This window comes from Gopherus evgoodei, chromosome 7 (assembly GCF_007399415.2).
Source record: "Gopherus evgoodei ecotype Sinaloan lineage chromosome 7, rGopEvg1_v1.p, whole genome shotgun sequence".
NCBI classification, from domain to species: domain Eukaryota; kingdom Metazoa; phylum Chordata; order Testudines; family Testudinidae; genus Gopherus; species Gopherus evgoodei.
The window spans coordinates 23,935,267-23,961,631 of NC_044328.1; the positions used below are offsets into that span (position 1 = coordinate 23,935,267).

Consider the following 26,365-nt stretch of genomic DNA (forward strand, 5'->3'; position numbering starts at 1 on the left):
GTTTACTGTTTATGGTGAGTGGGCTGCTCCCAATAACAAAAACAGATTTATGCATTGTGAGAAAGGTAGTCATGCTTTTTCAAGAAATATTGCCAGTACCTAGGTAGGCTTTGTGTGTGTGTGTGTGTGTGTGTGCACGCGCACGCTCTGCATTATATTATGTACATGCAACTGCCAGTTATTCTGCTTTCTTGCAAAGAGAACTTAGAATTGAATGGTTGGCTGCTGTTTAACTAATCTGCCAGAAATCCAATTATCTAACCTTATTAGTCACATCAGCAAGGGTTTAAATTGGCTCCACTTCCCCAGCAAATGTGTAAATCTATAATGTGTGGGAAGAATATAGATTTTTCACAGAATTGTAATACTAGAACATGTGGCCTATATTATTAACAGGCAACTCTCACCAAATCTACTTTTATTTCAGTATCTATTGTTCTTATCTGGTGAAAACAGTCTTAGACAGCATGATTGTATTTACTCTTACTGTACTTGCAGCATTGAGAAAGCACAGAAGATCACTAAAATTGTGCTCTGTCTTTAATGAACTAAGTTGTAAGTTCCCAAATTGTGGTATGTGGAGATCTGGGCATACAAATAATGCTGCCCACTTCCCCTCTCTCATCTTTTGTGTGCAGCTCCAGCTAGGACACACCACAAAACAAGGAACATGGAATTGCCATTAAGGTCCACTAAGGCTTCCCCATAGAAGAAGCTGTCTCCTTTTCTCTTCTGCTTCCTTCCCTGCCTCCCTTGCATCAGTGCACTCCACACTTCAAAGACCAGAGGGAATGTCAGAGCCAGAGAAAGATAGTGAGGAGAATCACTTTGACTATCAGAGTCCCAATCCTAGTCAGGTAGTGGTGATAGGTCATGTGTAGCTGCAGAAGGGAAGGTGGTCCATGAGATGACCATATTACTAAAGGTGGCCCATACCATGAAAAGTTTAGGCTCCACTGGTCTACAACCTTCACTGCACCACCTGATTCGTTTTGGTCTCACCTTTCTTGGACCCTTCCCTTTAATTTTCTTGCCCCTCTTTGCACACACAAAGCTTTAGCTCTCATTCCCTATACCCATCCCATTGCTTTCCCCTCTCACCTCACTTTTGCTTGTCTCCTTGATCTACCTTCTCTAACTCCAGCCTTATCTCTCCAAAGTTGAGAATGAGAGTCATATTGGGAATGAGGAATGTGAGGTGAGAGAAGGAACACTGGAGAATACATTCTGAAGATCAGTGAGGGTTTCCATCAGCAGAGGGGTGAGATAGGCTGGCACAATGTGCAAGACAGGACTCACATCTAGACCTGCTGCCAAAAATCCTCTCTGAAATTGCATGTAAACACCCCCAATGTGACCTGCAAACATTTGAGAAAAGAGACAATTAGACTTGTTTCACTGGGGAGCCAGCTAATTCCTAAGGGTTAAAATCGTGCTTCATTCAAAACATGAACCAAACAAGAGAGAACTTTTTTGAGGCTCTAGTTTTTCGTTTTTGTTTTTTTTATATGTCTTTGCACCTTTCTGTGCTTCCTGGTGTGGGTCAGAACAGAAGCAAACATAATATATTGATGTATGTGGACTTTCCATCTAGGTTTACACCGAGGAGAATTCTGTAGGAAAAGCTTAATCATGTAAGATTTCAAAACCAGACCTCAGCAAGTAGAATCCTTGGGTACTTAGTTGAACCAGTACTCTGAACCTTTGGTGGTTCACCCATTGCTAATGATGATTAATTTTCCAATTCCTGTGCTCACGTTAAAAGTTTGACATTAAAATAATAGTGTTATAGTAAAGCTATATCGTCTTATCATCTTTCCATTTTAAGATTATATAAATTATCCAGTGTCTGGTGTACAAAATAAATATACACACAAAGAACCCACAGTTGCCAGCTTTCACGTGATAAATCAGCACCTCGACTTTCACAATAAACCAAAAATCAAGCTAATCCCATTTCAAAACAAGGCCAAAACAAGCCAATCGCTAAGAACCCCAACACTCTAGGTGACTAGATCCCCCCGGCGAGCAGTCTGGGACTGTGGTGGGCCCACTGTGCACCCCTGACTCTCCTCCCAACCCCTTGCACCTGCTTGCCAGGAACTGATCAAAAAAAAGATGCTACAAGCTACAAGCAAAAAACTATCCAACAAGCAACTCACAAGCCAATTAAGCCAAAAACAAGCCCAATTTCTGTGTTTTTTTTCACGGGTTTGGCATGTCTGAAGGAGACTTGCTAAGTCAATAGGAATAAAATCAAATTTTACATTTATTAGTAAGCTATCTGAATTTCAGTTTAACAGTCTGATCTTCCTAGCTAAGGAAACAAATTTGTATAAATGCAGCAGTAAATTTGTAGAGCACCTTTCATGAAGCCACATCTCAAGGTATTTTACAAAGTCATGAGCAAAATGTTAAACTTAGATTCACCGCTGAGCTCCACATCAATAAATCACAGGTGCATATAAGGAGCACCATTTCATTTAATTGACTTGGACAGTTTGATAATATTAAGAGGTTAAAGAGTGATTTGATAATCAATATAAGCTTCAGCAAGAAATTAGTGTAAAGTTTTCAAAATAAATTTTGGAACAAGACTCTACGGTACAGGTTGGAACTTGGTAGCAAAATTTTATTCCATTCTGAGCACCTAAATAACTTTAGTCAGATCCAGAAATACCAGAGTGTTATAGTGATATCCCTGAGCATACCACAAATGATTCAGTTTGGGTACAAGTGAGAACAGAATATCACACAAAATGTAAATGTTTATCTAAAGTACAGGGCAAACCCTTTAGCCTCGAGTCATGTGAATAAAGGCAATAGGAATGGAACCTGCAAAAAATCCACAAAAATGACCTGGAAACTGAGTCAAACAAGCGTTTTAATTCCCACGCTGGCCCAAAATACCACAAAATAGCTTTTCTTAGTAATATTTGGACACTGCTTCCTCTCTTCACTCGAGCCAGGAAGTATAGAGTCAAATCCAAATATTACCACCATCTTTGTTTAAAAAATCATTAACAGAACTTTTTGCAACTACTGTGTTGTTTTGGATGAAGGCCCAAATGAGGTTTTCATTTTATCACAACTACAAATGGGCACTAGCTGCATAGTTTGGGTCAGGATCTCAGCATTCCCCAGATTTAATGGGTGTTTGGATAAGACTCATCTTTAATCCGTACTGGTTCAAATTACCGTTTTAAACCCAAATTTGGAATTATAATAGTATAAAAGATCATTTTAGCCTTGCACAGTAATAGGTAGAATTAACATATTCACCAAGAGAGAAAAGAACCATTAACAAAAAATATAATTAGCCAAAAATAACTATTGCCTATTTTTTTTTCAAAATAGTTGCCATACTTCTTATGAAATAGTAAGGAAAGAAAATTCCTTATCTGTAAAATAATATGCCACAGAACGTCTTCACTTTCCCTACAAAAATACCCCAAAGCACTGAGCATAAAGAAATTAGATGTCCATTTCTGCATTTCAAGGCTGAACAACAGAAATAAGACGGACCAGCATAGTATCCAGTAGCTGAGTGTCATTGGTGTACGCATGAAAGTTCCAACAAGTTTGTTATGATATTAAAGCTAAGAGGTGCATATAAATACTGAAAAGTAATGATCTAAGAAAAGAGCCCCATGGGACAGCACAGCACATCTGTCCCATATCCGCAGAAATTGGAATATACATTAATATAATGTAGCTATAATCCAATGGCTAGGCAGACATCACATAAGAATGGCCATACTGGGCCAGACCAGTGGTTTATCTAGCCCAGTATCCTGTCTTCTGATGGTGGCCAATGCCAGATGCTTCAAAGGGAATGAACAGAACAGGGCAATTTCAATTGACGTCACATCCATTTATATGCAATTTTTAATATACCCATCTTATAGATGAGCAAACAGAGGCACAACAAGTTTGTGACTTGTCCAAGATCTTCCAATGCTGCGGTGACATGGGCAAGTACACTCCTCACAAACTCAACCCTCTTTCCAAAAGGCTTTAGGACTTTGTTCGGTAGCTTATCACAAGGGGTTTTCTAGGATTGAAGTATCAGTGGCAGTTAACGTTCTCTTGACTTTTGATTTCTTTGAAAGACAGCTGATTGGCCCACACAGTGACATCAAGAAAAGAGGTAAGGTAGTAAAGGTCACTGAACACTAGAATCACCTTGTGATAAGTGATTGGTCCTAGGTCCATCTATGGAGATGGATGTTGTAGGGGTATAACGAAAGAAGAGGCTGAAGCCACTTGAAGTGTTCATTAAGGTTCATGCTAACCTTAGTACAAACTTAATGTGAAATCTTGTTTGTTTCTTTATTTGAACTTATTTCCTAGTTGCAGGTATCTGAGATTCTCATTTGGCAAATGTGAGTTCACAAAGTTAATTATATTTACGGCAGCTTGATTGTACTAAAAAATACTAGTATCTGATCTTCATCCTTTGGCAGAAGGAAGCCATAAATCAGTGCTACCTGAGTAGTCTCTCCATACTGTTCTGAGGCCAAAAAACAAATTGATTCATGGTGTTAAAAAAGACCTGATGATGCCACATATTGTGGGCATATCCTCCCTTCAGATGTCATGGTAGTCTTTCTCAAAAATGACAGACTAAGCAGGGAAATAATTGGGTAGATAGTCTACATCAAGGGATGATTTCTTGACTACCTCCAAGGAAGAGTTAACAGTTATCTCCAGTAGTGGTTCCAACACAACCCTACTGGCTTTCAGAAACCAGAGGAAGGATATGGCTCTAACTCATAGGTCCTAACAAGTACATTCCCTAAACTTCCAGGTTCAACCTCCATGAGTATCACCAACTGGAACTTAAACACCACGGACTCAGCACTTGTTCCCTTAAGAATCAGTTCCATCAATCTAGAGGCAGACTGCACAGTCTGAATCTGAGCAATTTTAATGCAGAATAATGTGAAAAATCTTCATTGCAAGGAACACTTGACTAACATCAGATGCAGTCTCCCTGAATAGTTAGTATAGGCAATGCCAGGGCATCATCCTTAATCAACAAATTTATGGCAACATAAAGGTTTTATAAGCCTTGAATTTATCAACATGAACCCAGGGCTGCCATTGACACCGTGATCTTCTGTGAAAAGACCTTGGAAGTAATAGCTTCCTGGCTCTCTGAGATAAGAGGTGAAAACATTATCTTAAATAATGTACTCTCAGCCTGTGCCTGGTATTTGATCTAAACCAGTCAGTTTCCTTCCAAATACCACAGCAACGATCCAGGAAACAAGCCCTTCCACAATCATTCCCTTCCGCCACTTCCCACAGCGATTGCCATAATCCTAGTATACACTAGCATTGTTCAGCCCACTCAGACAACCTAAAGTGAGCATCAGAGGGATGTGCCACCATAGCTGGGTACCCAGACCGTAGTGTTACGGTCTACAGAAGGAGCTAGAACTTATAGGAATTTACATTTAGCTGAAATGTGATTTGAATAATCTTGATGTCAACAAAATGTCAGAAATCCTGTATGTCAAGTGTAATCCTCCTCTTCTTATGAGTGATTTCAAACAAATAGGTAAAGCACCCAGAGAGCTGATGCTGGCAAGTGTCATTCCTTCAGACAGATGGGGAAAGACCATTCTTTTTTGTGCCTTATTAGAGAGCATGACATTTGTGACTTTTGTTTTACATAGTGGTTTAAATATTATTGGACTTGTGTTTGTACTACAGGGTTGGGCTTTATAGTTTGTTTTTGCTTTTTCGAAGTGGTGGATTCCTTTTCTCATTTTCATTTTATTTCCGAAATAATACTTGCAATGTATTGAGTCACTTTGTTTCAGCTAGGGCACAGAAGGGGACATTTGAAATTCTCTACAACTTGTGTTTTAATTGGTTTTTACGAGCTTTTCATTTTTTTAAAAACTGGCCAAACAAAGCATTTTAAATCGTTGTTGTATGCACTATATCTTGGATACTCAGATGATTTTTAATACTGTATATACTGTATATTTATAGGTGGCGCTAGTTAAGGTTGCCTGAGACATCTAATTATAAACCCCTGTTTTCACTTGCTTATAACTTTACCAAACTTTAAACATTTGGGCTGAAGTTTTCCAGATCCGCCTGTCTACCTCAGGCTGTGTGTGTGTGTGTGTTTGTTTGTTAAAGTTTCAGCAAAAATGATTATTCCAATTTCAGAGAATAATACTAGGGAAAAGTCCATTATTTTGCCAATGTTTTTTTTAAATAAATCCTATAATCATTTTACTGAGAAGCACTAGAGTGTCTGTGCTTTGAAACATGGGCTTGATGTTTGGTCCAGGAGTTTCCCTGGAGTCAGGGATGTGCCTTTTGCTGTTCTCTAAAAAGTTGCCTAAATTTGTCCAAGTTATAAGCTTTTGGAAAATCTCAGTTCACACATGCTCTGTGGAGACCAGTTGGGAGTTTGGCGGCTAAATGATCACCAAGATTCAGTCTGCACTGAACATGTTTCATTCTAGGGGTTCAGGGGCCGAGCAGGACTTCCCTGCAATTGCTGTTTCTAGCTGTTGCTGCTCGCCACATTGCAGTACCAGGCGCCAAACTCAGAGCAGGGAGGTCAGCTCTCATCTTCTCTCAGTGCTCCCCCTGCTTGTTCCGGCAGTATGGAGGAGAAAGCCACCTCACTTGAAAGCAGCGGGGACAGGACCCAGACTGAGGAAGCAAAATTGGGTCAAGGAACCTGGGAGAACGAGCCTGGGACTAGGAGTTGAAGGGGGACTAGGCCTCAGATGGGGAGACACAAACAATGCTAAGGATCTTTTGGAAGAGTTACTGCAAGGACATCAAGATGTTAAGAGATTGAATCAAATAATTTGACCCTAAAGAGTGAATGTTTAGATCTCCTTTGTTGTTACTAAGCTGTTCACAGATACAGATTCCTGCCATCTGTAGAACTTCTAGGAGCAGGACAGATTCTCCCACACATTCTATTCAGCCAGATGGACAGGATTTGTATGTAAATTCTGCTGTCCTGAGACTGGTGTGTTTCTTGACAAACTTGATTATGGTTGCTTCATGTGTGTGAGGGGCCATGAAAGGCTGCTAATGGAAGGCAGCCACACATATCCACATCCTTGCCCATTGCAGGATGTTTCTTCTCACCATCTCTTCCCATAGCTTTTCCTTGGTAAGCACTGACATCATTTGGCCCTCCTATATTGGTCTCTGACAGATCATGTGCATGTTGCAGTTATTTAACTACTGAATGATTACTGTTGATGTGAGTTGATCTTTGTCCTTATGCAAATAGTTATCCTGATTACTATATGTGGGAGTAGGAAGGATTTTTTCTTCGTGGCAGTTTCACTTTGTTTTGGGTGTAGGACATTTGATGAGGAAAATTTGTCCAGAGCTTAGACTTCATCTAAATCTTTTGCAAGTGAGCTCTATTTCACACTTGTTTAAAGTCATATTTGTTTTTGTCTCATTTTTATTGTCTCTTTTGGTAAAGGCATCTGTGTTTGCTTACTTATTTGTAATACACATGTCACTGCAATAGTAGCGTCTTAGGATTGAATTATCAGTTTTGGTAAGGCCCCTATACGCTGCTCTGGTAGTATAAACAGGCCTTAAAGTAGGTGCAAGTATAATTTAGTCCCACTTTAAGGCCCCTGTTTGCTACAAGAGTGACATAAATGAAACATGGTTTAACTGAGAGTTAAGTTACTGGTGAATGGATAGTTTAAGTTAGACTAAGAATCTCAGGCTGAAGACAACTCTTTTTCATCAAAATATATTATTGTCTACTCTATTGTTAAAGAGATGCAAAGTGTGGGGGGAAAATACATCTCTTTATATTTAAAAAAAATTGAGTACATTTTAGTTCTTGTGAAAGATATTGGATAGAGAGTCTTGGAGACTGAAGTCTTTCATTTAGCCACAGAATAGGTACAGCATGAACAAGTGAGAGTGAGTTTCAAGACACTGCTCTACCAATGTGCTCCCACTCTGACCTAATGGAACTAACTCCAGCTGTGATAGGGTAGTTCAATGTCATGGGCCCATTCAATTCTGGCTCCTCCGCCAACTGATACTAAATAGAATATATATTTGTGATGTGAATACCTGTACCCTAGATAGGATAAGACAACATCACTCATTCCGTGTATGATAGGCTGCCAGTCACCAATCCTGTGTAACAACTTTAGTTTACTACCGACCTGGACCAGATTCAAAATGGCATGGAAACTGGAGACAGAAGGCTTTGTACTACGTTAAAAATCAATGGAACTATCCAATCCAATATAAAAATAGTTAATATCCCTTTGAGTGTATACTCTTATTACTTCTTAAATACAAATACTGATCTTAACCCATTCAAAAGAACTCTCTTCCCTTCAGGAATGACATTGAAACGGTCTATTAGATGTGTTAGTGTGAGCCAAAAACAGATGTTAGGATGTTCATCCAACTGAGTTGTATTTGTGGCTATTGTAATCACTGCAGGTGACATTGTGTGTCCCGCTCTGTTTGCTTTTTTCCTCCCCCACATCCTTCCTGTCATCAGCCATCTTATTAGATTTCTCTATTTGCATATATTAAGCCTTCATTTAACACATGACAATGGTTTCTCAATGAAAATCCTTGTCGGGCAACAGATCATAATGGATATCTGAGACTGCAGACTTTAAAAGTCATCAGCTTAAAAAACAGTGGTTAAACATATCACAGAGATATGCAACCAATCTATGAGCCATTAATACTACAGTAATAAAATGAAGTATTTGCCATACTGATTATTAATGCTTGCTCTGTTTATTATAGTTTGAAAATGAGATCATCACAAAACTGGATCATGAAGTGGAAGGAGGCAGAGGCGATGAACAGTACAAAGTGTTATTTGACAAAATGTAAGTGTTGATTAGCAGTGGGATTTATGTCAGACTATTTTTGGACTACAATGAACTTCGTAGCCCAGAAATAATTAAAATATGTTAATGGTGCAAAATATTTAAGATTGCACCTTAGTCTAGTATCTCTTCTTGAGTGTGATTCACAAGGAGTGTGTAATTATTTTTCAGACTCTTGGAGCACTGCAGAAAACACAAATATCTTGCTAAAAATGGAGAAACTTTTGTCAAACTTGTTGTCCGTCTGATGGAAAGACTGCTAGATTACAGAACTATAATGCACGATGAAAACAAAGAAAATCGCATGAGCTGCACTGTCAATGTACTGGTGAGTGAGAAGAAATGAGTTGGCTAAATTTAGAATGGGTACTGAATTTTTAATTTTAATAGCAAGCTTCTGTTTGTTCTAAATGAAAGATCTTATGATTTTCACCCAGCTGTTAGAAATAAAGCTGATGAATCTGATTTAAAGAGGGGAGTTCTTGAAAAATATTGTTCGGCACATTTACTTTTTCATTTTATTTTTTTAAGGGAGAATTTAGAAAGGGAGTAATGTAGTCATCCTCAGCTCCTGTCAGTACAACCCATATATCACATCATCATCTACACAGTCAGATACCAGGATTGTCACCTGTGTGTTACTTTGAAGCCTAAAATATCTGTTGAGTCAGTGTGAAGTGATGGAAGCAGCTACAAGAATGGTTGAGAGCTCTTTTGGTTCAGAATATCACCGGGTTCTGCTTCGGATGCTTGCTCATGTCGATTCCATTGTAGGTGTTGTGACAAAGTTCCTCCTCTACCTTGGTGGGTCCTGCGCTTATTGGCAGATTTGCTCACCTCAGTGATCTTCCCCACAGTCTGGATCAACTCCTCCTGTGTCTGATCAGGAGTTGGGAGGTTTGGGGGGAACTCAGGCCCACCCTCTACTCCCGGTTCCAGCCCAGGGCCCTGTGGATTGCAGCTGTCTGTAGTGCCTCTTGTAAAAGCTGCATGACAGCTACAACTCCCTGGGCTACTTCGCTATGGCTTCCTCCAAACACCTTCTTTATCCTCACCACAGGACCTTCCTCCTGGTGTCTGATAACGCTTATACTCCTTAGTCCTCCAGCAGCACACCTTCTCACTCTCAGCTCCTTGTGCCTCTTGCTTCCAGCTCCTCACATGCACTTCCTCTCCTCTGGCTCCTCCCCACCTGACTGGAGTGAGCTCCTTTTTAAACCCAGGTGCCCTGATTAGCCTGCCTTGATTGGCTGCAGGTGATCTAATCAGCCTGTCTGCCTTAATTGGTTCTAGCAGGTTCCTGATTATTCTAGTGCAGCCCCTGCGCTGGTCACTCAGGGAACAGAAAACTACTCATCCAGTGACCAGTATATTTGCCCTCTACGACTCCTGTACCCCACTGGTCTGGGTCTGTCACAGTGTGCACATGCCTACGTGCTTGGCTGTTGTAGATTTTTGCCTTAGCGGTATCCGTAGGGCCAGCTGTGACGCCTCCTGGAGTGCTGTGCTCCTGCCACGGTATATCAGGCACCGTCAGCCCTGCGCCCTCTCAGTTCCTTCTTACCACCCATGGTGGTCAGTCGGAGTGCCTCTGTCCCTTGCTTTGCAAGTGGCCAATGGTTTCTTTTCATGACATCAGAGGTAACTCAACCAATTACCAGCTTTACTCTGAAGCTAATTTGCATGAAACAATTTTATTGGTTGTGTGAGGGAGACTGCACAGATGGTGGATTACTTGGCCCAGTTGCCACACCCATGTGACAGAATGGCACAGCATACCAGTCTGCCGATTTAGAAACGAGGATTTGCATTAAGATTTGCTTTTCTTATATCTGTACAGCAGAGACTGAGCACTTTATAATCTGAGGAGGAGAGAACTCTTGAAGTTGCCACTGATCAGTGATCCAAGGAATGACTCTTAGATTGCTTGTGGAAGAGGCAGCATGCCATTCTGCGTAGAATTAGAGTGACAAGAGACTGCCTATTGGTGCAGTGGCTTTTAAGAAGATATAAAACAAGACTGGAAAAGTCTAGTAGGAAAGGGGTTTATTTTTCCTTCCCTTCTTCATATCCTATGCTTGTTGTTTTTTCTTTAATGTCAACTCTAAGAATTCTTCATAGTAAAACTTGTCATATCAGCTATGTGGGAATCTAAATGTGCACTTGCATGTCTCTCTAACCACATCTTGCCTTTCTATTAACATACTCCTCTTTATTCATCTATACAGAAACACATTTTTATAATAGTGTCTTCTGATGCTGAATTTTTATTATACTGGATGTGATCTCAATATTTCAAATATTTGCATATGGTAAATTTTGTGGGGGATTTATTGTCATTGAGCCAAATTGCCATCAGATTCTCCCACACAACACTCCCATTGAAGTCATTTGGAGATGCATGCAAACATCTCAGGGAAGTACTTGCCTCATAGATTTTAAATCATATTTGATGACATGGTCTCATTTTAAAGATGTATTCAGCCTTTGGGTTTAACATAATCCTTTCATCCTTAGTGCGCCTAGGGCAAAGTTCATCCTTGTACAGAGGGCCAGCCTAACGTCAATTCACCATTTAATTCCTTCTTAAAACCTCAAAGTAGGGCTTAAATAGGACATAGGCCTTGCACTTGCCCTTTGCCACAGGTTGAATTTAGTTCGTACTTACTAGAGCAGGAGTGGGCAAACTGTGGGCCGGATCCGGCCCTTGAGCTCTTTTAAGTTGGCCTGCTAGATCCCGCAGGGGAGCGGGGTTGGGGGCTACACCATGCGGCTCAGCCCCATTCCGGTGCTCCAGCAAGGGCACTGGGTCAGGGGTCGCACCATGCGGCTTCTGTGGCATGGCCATGCTCCAGTGACCCCCTTCAGTGCTCCAGCGGGAGCTGCAGGGGCGGTGCCTGTGGATGGGGCAGCATGCAGAGCCTCCTGGCCACGCCTCCATGTAGGACCCAGAGAAGGGACACATGAATGCTCACAAAATTGGGGTTGGGGTGCGAGAGGGGGTAAGGGCTCTGTTTGAGGGTTTGGGCTCTGGGGTGGGGCTCGTGATGAGGAGTTTCAGGTGTAGGAGGGTGGTCTGGGCTGAGACCAAGGGGTTTGGAGGGTGGGAGGGGAATCACGGCTGGGGCAGGGGGTTGGGTCATGAGGAGAGGCTCAGGGGTGCACGGTCCGAGCGGCGCTTACCTCGAGCAGCTCCTGGAAGCAGCGGCATGTTCCTTCTCCAGCTCCTATGCAGAGGCATGGCCAGGCATCTCTGCACATTGCCCCATCCACAGGTACCGCCCCTGAAGCTCTCATTGGAGTGCCGGAGGGGGCCATTGGAGCACGTAGGAGCCAGAAGGGGGCCATGTCATGGCTTCTGGGAGCTGCGTGGTGTGGTCCCCAACCCAGCACCCTGGCCGGAGCACCTGAGCGGGGCCAAGCCACATGGTGTGGCCCCCAATTCTGCTCCCTAGCTGGAGCTAGCAGGCCGGCGTAAAATAGCTCATGGGCCCGATCTGGCCTGCAAGCCATAGTTTGCCCACCCCTGTTCTACAGTCTCCTAGTCTCTGGCAGATTTTGCCTGTCAGTCTTTCACTCTCAGGCAGCCTTACCTTACCTGCCCTTTTTCTGATCACTCCTTCTCAGTCTCTGCCCACTTATATGGGATAGATGCCTTCTTTTAAACCCAGTTTCAGAGGCAGCTATGTAGTCACAGGTGCACTAGCCTTGTTCCTCTTAAAGGACGAGTATCTCCCCGTGACAGCTGGAGGAAAAAAATTGGTAAATCTTAGCATCTTTAATATCTTTCCCAATGTTTCATATCATACATTTCCAATATTTGCAATACTTTATCTCTGTCTGACTCAAGGCAGAGGCATTCAGGCATTTCCTGCAGTAGGATGAGATGTGGTATATAAAAACCAAAAAAGGAACAATTTTAACTTTCTATTTTTTTAAGAAAATATTTGAATTCAAGAGTTAATGACTTATTACTCAAGTTTGAGAGTTTAAAAAGTTCATAGTTAAACAATTACTTGAAAATTATGTTTTTGTAGATTACCAAATTTTAACTGAAAGCCGTTAATGCTGTGTAACTTGCAAATGCCCGAAGTATATTTCTACTAGTACTGTGATACTGATTCATAATCTTTGCAGTGGAACGTAAACCCTAAAATGTTATGCAATGAAACATCATCATGGTTTTAGATTTTATAGTTAAATAGCTTACAGGCTTCTCAACCAGAGGCAAATTTCGTTTTTCAGTTTTTGAGGTTGATATTATGCACTTATGACTTTTAATTTAGTACATATTCTATGTACATGACACACTGCAAAATCAAAGCCTTTAAAGCCAAATTATAATTTTATATTTCAGAATTTCTACAAAGAAATTGAAAGAGAAGAAATGTACATAAGGTGTGTAAGCATGCCCTTTGACATATTTTTCCAGCTCACTTTCCTGTAATTGGAAAAAATGAATTGTCTGCTAAGCTACTGATTTGGAGGGGGGGAAATGGCAGAAATGAAAGGCACATACCTGTACTGAGGCATAAGCAGATTGAGTTTACAGAGAATAATAAGCATCAGTAATTAGGCTCATAAACTTTTTTAACCTTACTACATCACCTTCACTTTCATTATTATAACCATTTAAATACTTAAAGGTATTATGACCTACAGAAGAAAATTAAGGCAAAAGAAAAGCAAGGAACTGATTGAATTTTATTTTCTGCCAACTTAAAAGATCTGCTGGAATAAAGACCGTTAATGAGTATATGTCAAATGTTTATTTTAAGCTTAAAGCTTTCAGGAGCCCATATAAGATTTTCCTTTATTATGTAACTTTAAAAATGGTAACATTGCAAGAAAGCTTCTGACTGCAGTTTTCTAGTGAACTTTGTTGCTACTCCCATATTTTTACATCATTTTAAGATACTCCATCTGCTGTACTGTTGTGATAAAACAGATTCTCTCGTTGTTGTGCTATGAGTATTTGCATATCCTTTATGCATTCATTCTTAGCCACTTATTCTCATCTTGAGAAAGAGTAACATAATTCTCATCAATGTACATGCCTTTTTGTCTTAAAGAATTAAATTTGTGCCTTGCAACAGAAGGATGAATTGCTGACTATGAAAGTGCATTCAAGAGCATTATTCATGCATATGTCTGATACAACATCTGTATGAGGCCAATCCAGAACCCACTGAAGTCAATGGGAACAGGATCAAATCCTATTTCTGTAAACAGAAATTGTTGACTCAGTTTAATATGGGCACTGAAGCTTGTATTTAAATTGATTTTTAAAGTACACAATTAATCTACTTATTGGTAATTGCTTCGAAAAACAAAATAGAATTCTTCTCAAGATGTAGGCCGGTCTTGAGGTTCAGGCAAAAGACTAGAAGTCAGAATACCTTTGTTCTTTGCTAGCTCTGCCATAAACATCATGTATGATGCTGGGCCCATTGCTTTGTTCTCCTGTATCTATTTCCCCCTCTATAAGATTAGGATAATACCACCTACTACACAGGTGTGATGTGAGGTTTAATTCATAAATATGTGCAAGGCATTTTCAGCTCTTTGGAAGAAAGGCATTATGGAAATGCAAAGTTATTGTTCTTTATCATATAATTAGTATTTTATATTATTTTCCTATCATTCTGTCTGACTTTTTTATCTGACAGGAATGGTTTGGGAAAATGAAGTGAGGACTGCAAGTTGCTAGTGTTGCTCTTTAAAGAGAATTGCACTTTTATATCAAACTCTTTACATGTCTTTTTTTTTTCTGCTCGTCTCCCAAAAAACAGGACATCAGAACAAGTTACAGTTTTATAGCTGTTCTAAAACATACTAGTATATTTTGTTGATGTTGCTGATGGTTTTCTTGGCATGCTGTATCCGAAAAATTTGTCTGAAGAAGAGAAATATGAGCTTTAAAAAATCCCAGATATGTTTTACTGTTTGAACATAGAATTTAGCTGTTGTAGTCTTCAACACAAATTATTTTGTGACATTTTAAGAATTGACTCTCTTTTATTACCGTAGGTATTTGTACAAGCTATGTGACCTGCACAAAGAGTGTGATAACTACACTGAAGCTGCCTACACATTACTTCTGCACGCAAAGCTTCTTAAGGTAAAGTACTTGAAATGTATTTAGCATTTTGAAGATCTTGCTATTGCAGATGTATGTAGCTTTGTGTTTATTTTTTCATATGAGCTTTAGGACATCCACATTTACAAATTATAATAATTGCCTTATTCAAAAAAAAAGAAGTAATTCAAAGTTGTATTGTGATTTACTGTTTGTTCCATAATTAGATATTATTGTAAACTTAGAATATAGCCTAGAGAACGAAAATTGAATCCATGTTCTCTCAGTCTCGTAGAAGAGCAATGTGACTTACTGATGATGATGATGATGATATAAAACATCAGCAGTAAAAGTGCAATAAAATCAAGAGTAAATAGCATAAACTATCAATAAAAAAGCTAACAATTAGCTAAACGCAAAGGAATGCTAGTAACCTTTGGAAGAATCTAAGCATTGCAAATCAGCTTTTCATAGAAAACTGTGCTAAAGTAATGAATGGGTCAGCCCAAGAGTCTAGTGGAAGCTCAGTGCACTGTTATGGAGGATCTTAAACTTAGTCCTTTGCTTCAAGACATTGGGGAAGAATGAACAGTAGTCCTCCTTCCAAGATCATGTCTTTTTAAAGGAGTGTCTATGATAATTCAATGGTATGATGTACCAAATGCATCTAAATTCATATAATGATACCACTGTACTTTAAGGAAAGTCTGAAATAGGTCAATAAATAGACCATAGTATAAATTAAATTAATTGTATAACATCTTAATAAAACACAGAGAATTTTAATATTACCGGGTAATAATACCTAACTTTTTATAGCTTTGATTGACAGTGTAATAAAGCCATAATGTAATGTCACTTAAAAGCTTCACTTTATACATATTGTTATCTAAAACTAGTGGCTTACTTACGTCATTACATCATAAATATTGCTGCATATATTAACAGTTTCTTTTATTCCCGAATTGTCATCTAGGAAGATTCCAGTTGCACTTCAACAGTATGCATGCCATTTTGAAATCACATTTTTACTTTATTACTCCACCCATGTTAATGAGTGACAGTGAGTTTTTATTTTTAGCTTTAAAAGAGAGAGGGGGAGAAGTAGAAATCTAAACTTCGCACTGGAAATGGTCAGATTTTTTTAAAATCTTTGTTTTTCTGTTTATGGCCTGATTGTGCAAAAACTTACATCAGTACTTAACTTCGTGCATATGGAGTCAATGGGGCTGCCCACGCATTATAAAATTGAGCACGGGTATAAGTTTTTGCAGGGTTAGATCCTGTATCAAAGGGATCTCAAAGGGAGGGAGCTCAAAAAATAAGACATGGAAAGGTAGAAGAAAGGATTAAATTTGGGGCTTGAGTTTGGATAGTGCATATACTTCAGTGTGTCAAGATCTTCACTCTTTTGATCATTCTTCCCATAGACTTTAGTGCAAATTTCATATGCTTATTAAGAAAAAAAATTTGGTCTTCAGTAAGTGAGAGCTGTATAACTGAGCTGATGTTCACGCAGCGCATGTACCAGAAAGCATGTCCTTCTATAAACTTTAATTTTATTATGATAATTAAAGCATGTAAAATAGGGGAATGATTTAGTGAAAAATTTTGAAATTGTTCAAGTTATTTCTGTTTAGCAGAGTTTGAAATTACTCATTTTCTGTGAAATCTTCCATTATATTTTTATGAAAACTTGTACTGCATTCATTTTCATAATACTTTGTTTATTGAAAACTCTAAGGAAAGACAGTCATTGGTAAACTAAATTTTTCCATTACAATTTTGATAAACATTTCAATAAAAATTGGTAAAAATTATAAAAATATTATGCAAGTTTTTGCAAAAAATTTAAAATGTCAATAATTTTGACCATTTTTCATGAAAAGTTTCAGTTTTGAACAAAGGTCATTTTTCTAGAATGAAAAAAGTTTCCATACAAAATACTTTGTCCAGCCCTGAAGATGTTTTTTTTAGAATGAGGATTCTGTATAGGTAACTGATGGAAAACAATGTTTATGGTAAAATAGGTATGTCTAGTGAAATCACAGCTTCCAAAAGTGGGAATCAAAATAGTCATGGGAACTTCCCTGTGTGAACTAGAATGATAACAAAGAATTGACTGATAGGCAAAGTAGCAAAAGGTTAATGCACATTTTGCAAGGTTAATGCTTAAGTTTTGCATGCAAAATTTATCTCTGCACGTCATTTATAAAACCCAAATTTGGACTCTTAAGCAGACAACTGTGAGTACAAAGTAGCTTCATTCTTGTAATTTGTCACTATAATATTTCATTGTTGTAATAGCAGTAATTCAAAATAATTTATCAATTTAGAGTGTGTGCATTTATGTAAATATGTATATATGTGTATGTATAGAGATATAAACAATATGTAGCTCAGTATTTGTACCTAGAACTTTAACAGACATATAAATTAAAAGCCTTTACAATTTTGTAGTGCAGTATTCTGTAGTGGGAAGCGCTACAAAAAAAACGCATGTCAACAGCTATTTACCAAAGGACAAAAACCTACCAGTTACCGGATATATGAAAGATAGGGTGGTCCTTTATAAGAAAGAAGTCGGCCCTTCTAACAGCAATTAATTTTGTAAGGATTTTTAGCTAATAAATTGCAACTAAACAGTTTTAGTAGTTTTAATCTGGGGAACACAGAGAAAAATGTTTGGAATAAAGAATAAATAAACTTGCATTTAGAAAGACACAATTGAAAGTGTTGACTGAAACACTTTTAAAGGCTATCCTGGGCACCTCCTTACTTTTCTCTCAGGATTGTGAATACATTGTGCCAAAATTATAGTTGTAAGGTTGAATGTGGTTCAGAACACTTTTGTGAAATTGTGTGAAGACATTTTCAAAGGTATATACTCAACTTTATTTTAAACTTGATTGGTGATTATATTAAAAACAAAAATGTCAATGATATTCAGCTGGCACTTAAAGGATAAAGCTATTGCTAAAGTGCTTTTATAAGTTATTGCTTTCATAATGAAATATATTACGCAGAGACATAACTTATGAAGATAAAGATTTGAGAAGATGGCTCTAACACCTTCAGTCACACTGGATTTTTCAGGAGGGTTTGATTACAAATTTGAATGAATAACTAGCTGATTTTGTGAACACAAGGATCTCTGTTATTCGCATTAGGGAAATTAAATGGGTTTGACAGTCTGGATAATATTTTGTTACTGGAGTTATTAAATGATGTCTAGATTGTCATAACTTGCTTGATCATACTTTCCACAGACAAGTCTGATAGACAGATAAAACATTTCCCTCTATTGAGGTGCTGCATCTTCCAGGAAGATGATGGAGTTCAGAGGGCAAGATAATTTCACTCTGTCTTTTACTCATTAGATTTTGCAATTTTTTAATCAATATGTTTTAATGTGGCCTCTATTTATAGTTTAAACTATTTCAATTAACTACACTTTGGAGTATATTTTTATTCTCCCTCGTAAAATATTTTCAGTTACCAGATGAGAGTTTTAATTTACTACTGTTAATTAATTGAAATAAAATATCCATCATATAATCAGTTTTCTACTTATGCAATGTAAGACAATAGAAAATAGCAAAAATAAAAGTACCATTTGCTTTGGCTTGCAAATAAGTCAGATCTGTTGTGATTTTCACATCCTAAAGAGTATATAGTCTACTTTACTTTTCGTAGGAAAGTACTTGATGAGACCAGTGGTCTGTTTAGTTTGATAGCTTGTCTCTAATAGTAGTCAAGACCAGATACTTCAGAAGAAGGTGAAAGAAACCCTTCAGTAGGCATTATGGGATAACCTGCCCCTGAGAAATGTTTTCTTCTAAATCCTTCAGTGAATGATTGGATTATGTCAAAATTTCTAAAGTTTATTTACTGCTTTTTCAGTTCATGTAGTGTTTCTGCATCACTGTGGAGCTTGTAACTTTAAACTTCAAAGCTTCAGGTTTTTTTCCACTGGACCTTGAGAATGGGATTTTCAATGGCACTCAGCACAGGAATAAATGTCATCAGATTGAAGTTAATAGTAAAACACAAATCAGTTTTAATGGGATGAGACTTAGGTCAGCCCTGAGTGCTTTTGAAAATCCCACCTTTAAATCTGTAAGAACTATGTCACTGTGCAAAGAGAGCAGCTATTTAGTTCTTAGAATTACTCCACGCCATATATAGGACAGCTGGACGAACACAAACATACACACTCACTCTCTCCTGGAGATGTTTTTTCTTGTTATTTTCATTTGGTCTAAATTAAGTTGTTCAAGCTAATAGTGCACAGTAGCTCTTTGTGTATGGAAAAATGTAATTGCATTTTAGACTCCTTTGGAATTTGTGCAGTTGAACAATATGACTTTTGCATACAAAAAAAGTGGTTATTTACGAAATGTGACTTGTAGCTGAGCAGTGGAGACTTAAAAATTGAAATTATCACTGGGTCTTTGGAAACACATTTATTCTTCCTTCCAGATGCAGCTTGTTTCTGATTAAACTCATTCTACTGAGTATATACTAAAATTGTTCTAGCCCAGACAAATAGATTGTCATACAGAGTGGTCTGGATCACTTGGTAATCTAATCTAATCACTTGTTAATCAAATCTAATTGTGTGGTAATCTAATCAAAGTTATAAATCTAGGAGCAGTGACACACTTAAATAGCTAAATCCGTTTATCAAAAAGAAGATTAAGAGGTGACTTGATTACAGTGCATAAGTACCTTCTGGGGGAGAAAATACTAGGTGTCAAAGGGCTCTTTAATCTAGTGGAGGAAGGCATAACAAGAACCAATGGAAGCTGGATGCTGAATCCAAACAAATTCATATTAGAAATAAAGCACACAGTTTTAAGAGTGAGGGTGGTGAACAACTGGAACAAATTACCAGGGGAATTCATGGATTCTCTGTCTGTTGATTCTTTCCAATCAAGACTGGATGTCTTCCTGGAACATATGCTTTATTCAAACACAGTTATTGAGCTCATGCAGGAGTAACAGGTGAAATTTCATAATATGCAGGTATTCTGATTAGATGACCTAGTCCCTTCTGGCTTTAAACTCTGTGAATGAATCTATGAATTGCTGTCCTTGCAGGGACTCCTTTTCATCACAGAGTTATACCTTTTACTTTTGGGGACAAGAAAACAATAATTTTACATTCTGTAGCAGACAATGAGCAGTTCTTCGAATTTTTTTTTCTAATCTACTTGAAGTCTCACCTTATCCCTCCCCCTTACCACCTCCCAGATGGATATTTTACATAAAAGACTATACCCCAATGTTCTTATTGAAAACACATCTGTATATAGATTGCATATTTTTAAAGACAGTGTTTGTAACAGGACATTTCAGGTTGTGGGTCGTGCAGACTTATCGTCGCATCTCTGGTAGTTGGCACTGTTTTTTTGTTCTATGGCAAGTATCATGCCTAGGTATGGCAGTATCAGAGTGTGAGACAGCCTATTGTTCACTGAGCCGGCAATTGGGGGAAAAGACCCTCTCAACCTTAATGAAGATAGTCATGGAGTCAAATTGTTTAGAAAGTTACAAAAAGCAAGATCCTCTCCCCCCCACACACACCAATTTCAGGCAGCCTTTATATTTTTGTTTGCTATTCTTCCTTTTTCTCCAGTCATTTTTCTCCAAGAATGTTAGCTCTTTACCTTCTCTGTATACAGTTCTGGCCACCCATATTGACATAACCCAGTTTTGTAGGCTTTCTCTCAGTGTAAACCTACTAATAATGGCTATTATCCAGCCAACTGTGTTGATCAAGAGTGCCAGGTCACTCTAATCCCTTCTATCAAGGGAGAAAAGAAAACCACCTCAAAGACCTGTCCCTTAGCTGATGCTGAGATATATAAACCATCCTATAATTACTATAGTTCAGGTAAGTAACTCCACTGCTCTGGAAATCAAAATACGGCATCATAGGTGCTGTAAAATCTTCTAAATATCAGGCCAGCCGTGATGGCACTTTTAAAAATAAACCAAGATTGAACGTTTGCATTAGCCTAATGTCATTGATATATGTTACATCACCTTTTATTGCCTTCCTTTTTTTCACTCCTCATATCTGGTTTAGTGGTCAGAAGAGGCATGTGCAGCACATCTTACTCAGCGAGATGGATACCAGGCAACTACTCAAGGACAACTTAAAGATCAGCTGTATCAAGAAATTATCCATTACTTTGACAAGGGCAAGGTAAAAAAAAATAAAAAAAAAAGCATGTTCCACTGCTTTTCTCTCTGACACACTCTCTCTCGCTAAACGCATGCCAAGTAGTAAACTTGCATCAAGTGACCTTCAAGGAGCTTTAAACTTGTTATAAATTGTAATTTGGAATGTTTTATGTAAACAATCTGCTAGCTACCACTTACAGATAATAATACTTTAAAAAAATCAATGGTACTTTTATAAATGCTGTGTTAAGTGTAAATAGGAAAAGGGTAAATAATTGTGTACATGCTGGGGGTGAGGAGGAATGAAGCATCTTATTTTGAGAGGGTTCATTGGCAACTGTGGCTAATGCAGTCTGTTAGCTATCTTTGTTTTTTCCCCCTTTGTAACAATCAAATTAATTACCTAGAAGGATGGATGAATCTCAGTTTGGTATCTTAAAGAGGTAGGGAGGGGAGAGGTCAGAAGGGAATATTTCATTGGAATTGCTACTTAACTCTGGATGAATATGGGTTTGACATTGGCTCATTTTTTTGTGTGTGTCTGTCAGTTTGTCTAAGTTGGCGGGGGGGGGGAGAAGGAGAGAGGAGACACAGTTGGTGGCACACCATTCATTGGGCCTTCCTTGCAGAAAATGTTTAAAAGGATGTATAATAGAGATGGCAGACTCATCATCAGAATGTGCCAGGTACACGTCTGTGTTGTCACAGTTTATTGTACAGAAATGGTGCAAAAAATAGTCAGTTTTTACAAGAATGAATTGTTGTTCTGCCAGCTCAGCACTATGCAAGCATATTTTTAATGGCTTCATATTGGTTTGGATGAAATTCCATTATATTCTATGCACTGAAAAAGCCAAATATGATCACTTGATATTAGTTACCTTTATAAATAGTTAATAAATGATGATATATATTTTAATAAAAGATTAATCTTCTAGATTCTTATATAAGCCTCCAGGTGTGCTTGTAACTATTGATAAGGTATGCTAGTCATGTCTCTAACGTGCTTGTAACCTCTATTAAATACTTATTAGCCCTCTATCAACCATTAATACATTGAACCTTAATACAAAGCATGACCAAAAATATATTTTAATTATCTTTGCAGTATACATTTTTGGGGGCAGCTGGTAGAAAGGGTTTGTTTTTTATTGCATGTTATAGTTTCACCCTTGTTCCTAAATAAATTACACATTTTTGTTTTCAATGGCCTAATTTACTCAGTAACTGAACACCTGCAATTCCCCCAGACTTAATGGGAGCCGAACTTCTGAAAATCAGGCCACTGGATTTTAACTTTAAATTAAACCAATAATGTCCTTTCTCCTCAGCTGCATGTGAAACAGCCAAGCTACTTTAAAGTTGTACTTGCCCATTTCTGCTACTTTTAGAACTAATGAGCTGTTTATGAACAGCAGGCAAAAATACCTGCTGTTTACAAACGTTCATCCTGTGCAGCATTACACAGTCAGGCATCTAAGGCTTGAGAGAACACTGTTGGATTGAATAAACCCCACATAATTTGAACATACTGTACTGTATAATTAAGAAGTGAGAGAGGGAAGTAAATGTTCGCTTGTTTAAGAACTGCTGAACGGCCTATATTTTGCCCCTTTCACATATTTTTGGATAGTTAACAATATCAGGGTGCCCTGAGGTTAATAAACACATGCAATCTTGGACTAATGTGTAAGGCAAATTCCAGAGACAAGCTACCCCTCAGTGAAGAATGTACTGCTTTTAGACCTTCAGAGTTAGGATCCAAGTCCAGAGAAATTCAGAATTAAATATTCTCTTAATATACTGGAGGGCTGCACTAAATACCATATTGGTTATAGTACGTAGGCATAGTGTAGCAGGCTAAAACAGAATGTCAACTTTAACTTTGCATGTCTTTGTTTTTTGTAGTTTGAGACAAGATTAACATTTTGGAATTTAGTTTTTAAATTCCCCAATACATTTGCCTGTTTCTTGTATTTGACCTTCCATCTTGCAAACATTTTATTTTTTCTAACTGGTTGATGTTCTCCTTTATTCTTTAGAATGCTTACCATTTTTCCTAAATCAGGGATCGGCAACTTTTCAGAAGTGGTGTGCCAAGTCGTCATTTATTCACTCTAATTTAAGGTTTCACGTGCCAGTAATACATTTTAACAGTTTTAGAAGGTCTCTTTCTATAAGTCTATAATATATAACTAAACTATTGTTGTATGTAAAGTAAATAAGGTTTTTAAAATGTTTAAGAAGCTTTATTTAAAATTAAATTAAATGCAGAGCCCCCGGACCGGTGGCCAGGACTCGGGCAGTGTGAGTGCCACTGACAATCAACTCGCTTACCACCTTCAGCATGCATGCCGTATTTTGCTCCCTGTCTCTTCTTTCTAAGATGTTTTTTCTTAACCTTCTCATTACTCTTCTAATCTCTGTCCTTTCCAAAGTAAAATGCAGTTTCCTCCAGGTTTCCTATCTTTTTCTTCCTCTCCTAGATAATTATCCTTCACCTGTTTTGTACTTTTTGCTATCATCTTTTGGTTTTCCCCCTAAATGCCTTTGTGTACAGTTTTATCCTGTCAGTCTAACCTATCCACTGAATCTGCCTGATTGTCTGGAAGTACAATGTTTGGCTAAGATCTTGTAGTTTTCCATAAAGCTCTTAATCCAAGGACTTTCCTGAAAATGTAGCTGTGTACCATGATGAGAGTAGAAAATAAAATGGCAGTAATAAAAGAAAAATGTAGTCCATGTGGAGAAGTTGATGTTAGTCAATGTCAAAGAACCACTGAAGCCAAGAAATAGGCTAGAGGCACTAGTAAAAATAATATAGATTTTATAACCCAATTTATGTGGTCTCTGCAACCGTTTTCAACAGAAGCTGTGGAATACCTTTTCCTATTCCTTGTAAGTAAAATGTACAACTTCTTAAACATGTTTTAAGGTTAGAGCTGGATACTATGATATACAGACCAATAAACATTTTTCACAACTATTTCATAAATTAAAAATGTTGGCCTCAGAAGTGAGCAATCAATAAATAAATTCACACTGCTGATTGATTTGATAAAAAATCATGCTTTTGCTGGATTCCCAATAATTAAAGTATAAGTGGTATTTTACACTAAATATCTTGTGGTGGCAAAAAGCTCAAACGTCTGTTGCAACTCACATGATAGCCTTTATCTGTGAAATTTATACCTGTGCAGAGGACCAGTTCAAGGTCTGTACACTGCTTAAGTCACACTTAAGGCTTTAAATAGGAATTAAGTGGTGCCTAGGCCTTGTATGAATTTTAGCCTTTGACAACATATTCAAGAAAATGATGGATACAACTAAACATTTTGTATTTTTCATACCATAAGCAATAGGGAAATATGTGCTTACTGTGAACAAAAACTAGATGGATACATCCTCCTTTCACTGCCTCATCCCCATTATTTTTCATTTCTTCAAGACTAGATTACTTCCCTTATTACCTGTCTGTCTCAGACCCCTACATTCTGATTCCAAAAGGCTATTACTTACATATAGTGTACTATCTAATGGGCTACATCTGCTCCAGTCAGCAGTAATTAACCTTCAGCTCCCTGCCAGGTCCCAACGACTGCTCCCAAGGTGGGCAACAGAGAATTCTGCCACCGTGTTCCAAGGGTGCTCAGTAGGCAGGATTGTGTGGACAAAGGCATGTGGGGAGGGCAGCAAGAAGAAGTGAGAGGAACTATATACATTAGGGATAAGTTTAATAATGGGATATGTTACAAAGAATTGAACATGATGTGAAAGATAAGAGTAAACCACTGAACAAATTCAAATAGGAGATTTAAATGGTCAAAGCAGATGGAGAGGAGATTAATTTTAAGAGTAGCTTTTTGATGAAACTGAGGGGATGGAATGAAATGAGATGCCTGGAGGCCAGACAGGAGGAAGTTGCAAGACAGAAGGACTTTAGAGGTGATGAAGAGGAGGAAACAACAGTATTTAGAAAGAACCTGGAATAGTCTAAGATTATAGAGAAGGAAAAGAGAGCAGAAAGCTTTTGAAGGAAAATTGAGAAGTTCAGTTTACACTCTTTTGAGGTTGTCATAGTTGAAGGATAATCTGGTGGGAGGAGACATCAGAAGGGCAGTCAGCAATCCAAAACTGCACAAGGATAGTTTGGGTAGATAGAATTATGTAGTGTTCAAGATAACTATTTATAAGAGAGCTATATTAACTTTCTGTTTAGTAAAAGGAGTTGCAGATAATTTCCAATCACTGAAAAGAGCAGATTCCTGTATACTCTACTGAAGAAGTATATATTAAATGTTTTTTTACAATAATATTATAAATTTTCCTTTACATAATTTGCTAAATTGCAATTTTACAAAGATTGATACAGCAAGAGCAGATGAATTTTCCTTAGGAGAAGGTAGAAGAGGATGGGATTAAGGACAGAACCCTGGTGCACACCAATGGATAACTAAAGAGAAGATGAAGAGGAAATGCTGGGTAGAGAGGTAGAAGAAGAAAGAGGGCATCAGAATCACTAAAGCCCAGGGAGAAACCTGCAGAGGAGGAGAAGGGGTGATTGACTATCTTGACAGATTGAGGAGGATGACTATGGAGTGAGACCATCTGCTGGAACTCTTTTGAAATGAATCTAGTCAGGTATTATTATTAGAGGGCTTCTAGACACCTTCCCATCAGTGTTTTTGACACACATTAAATCCAGTGTTAAGTGCTGACAAGAATGTATTTTATAATTTCATTACATACGTAAGCTTTTTTAGTAGTTTTGTAATAGCTTCTGGAACTTAGGTACAGTCGTTAGGACTCTCCTAAGATTTAGCAGTATTGTGAACTAATATTCCTATCTTGGAACATTATATTTTTACTTATCGTTAACCAAGCCAGAAGTTAAATAATATCATAACTGATATCCATTTCTATTGCTAAGGAACCTTTTTAAAGCATATGAAACTAGATCCCATAGCTCTTTTCAGGCTGTGACTATTTCATGTGAACTTTAAAATTAATTTAATTGTAGGCTATTCAATAAAAAGAACATCCTTTCAGATTCTCAAAGGCTTTCCCATAAAAGGATGTAGTCAGAGTCCTGTATATGCCACACAACTGAATTCAGGAGGACACATTTTTCTTCGTTCTTTCAACAGAAGAGAGACGTTTTCCCAATAAAATCAGAACCCATTCTCACTTGTACACTATCCAGATCAATTGT

At 38.0% G+C, this 26,365-nt stretch overlaps 1 protein-coding gene across 1 annotated transcript in view; it reads left to right on the forward strand.

Annotated features, from left to right (window-relative positions):
* The window catches only part of DOCK1 (dedicator of cytokinesis 1), a 541,297-nt gene that overhangs the window by 440,080 nt on the left and 74,852 nt on the right, over nt 1-26,365 (forward strand). Inside the window, 5 exon segments of the mRNA XM_030568323.1 lie at nt 8,797-8,882; nt 9,054-9,210; nt 13,240-13,280; nt 14,913-15,003; nt 21,056-21,175. Coding sequence (XP_030424183.1) covers nt 8,797-8,882; nt 9,054-9,210; nt 13,240-13,280; nt 14,913-15,003; nt 21,056-21,175 — 495 coding nt within the window.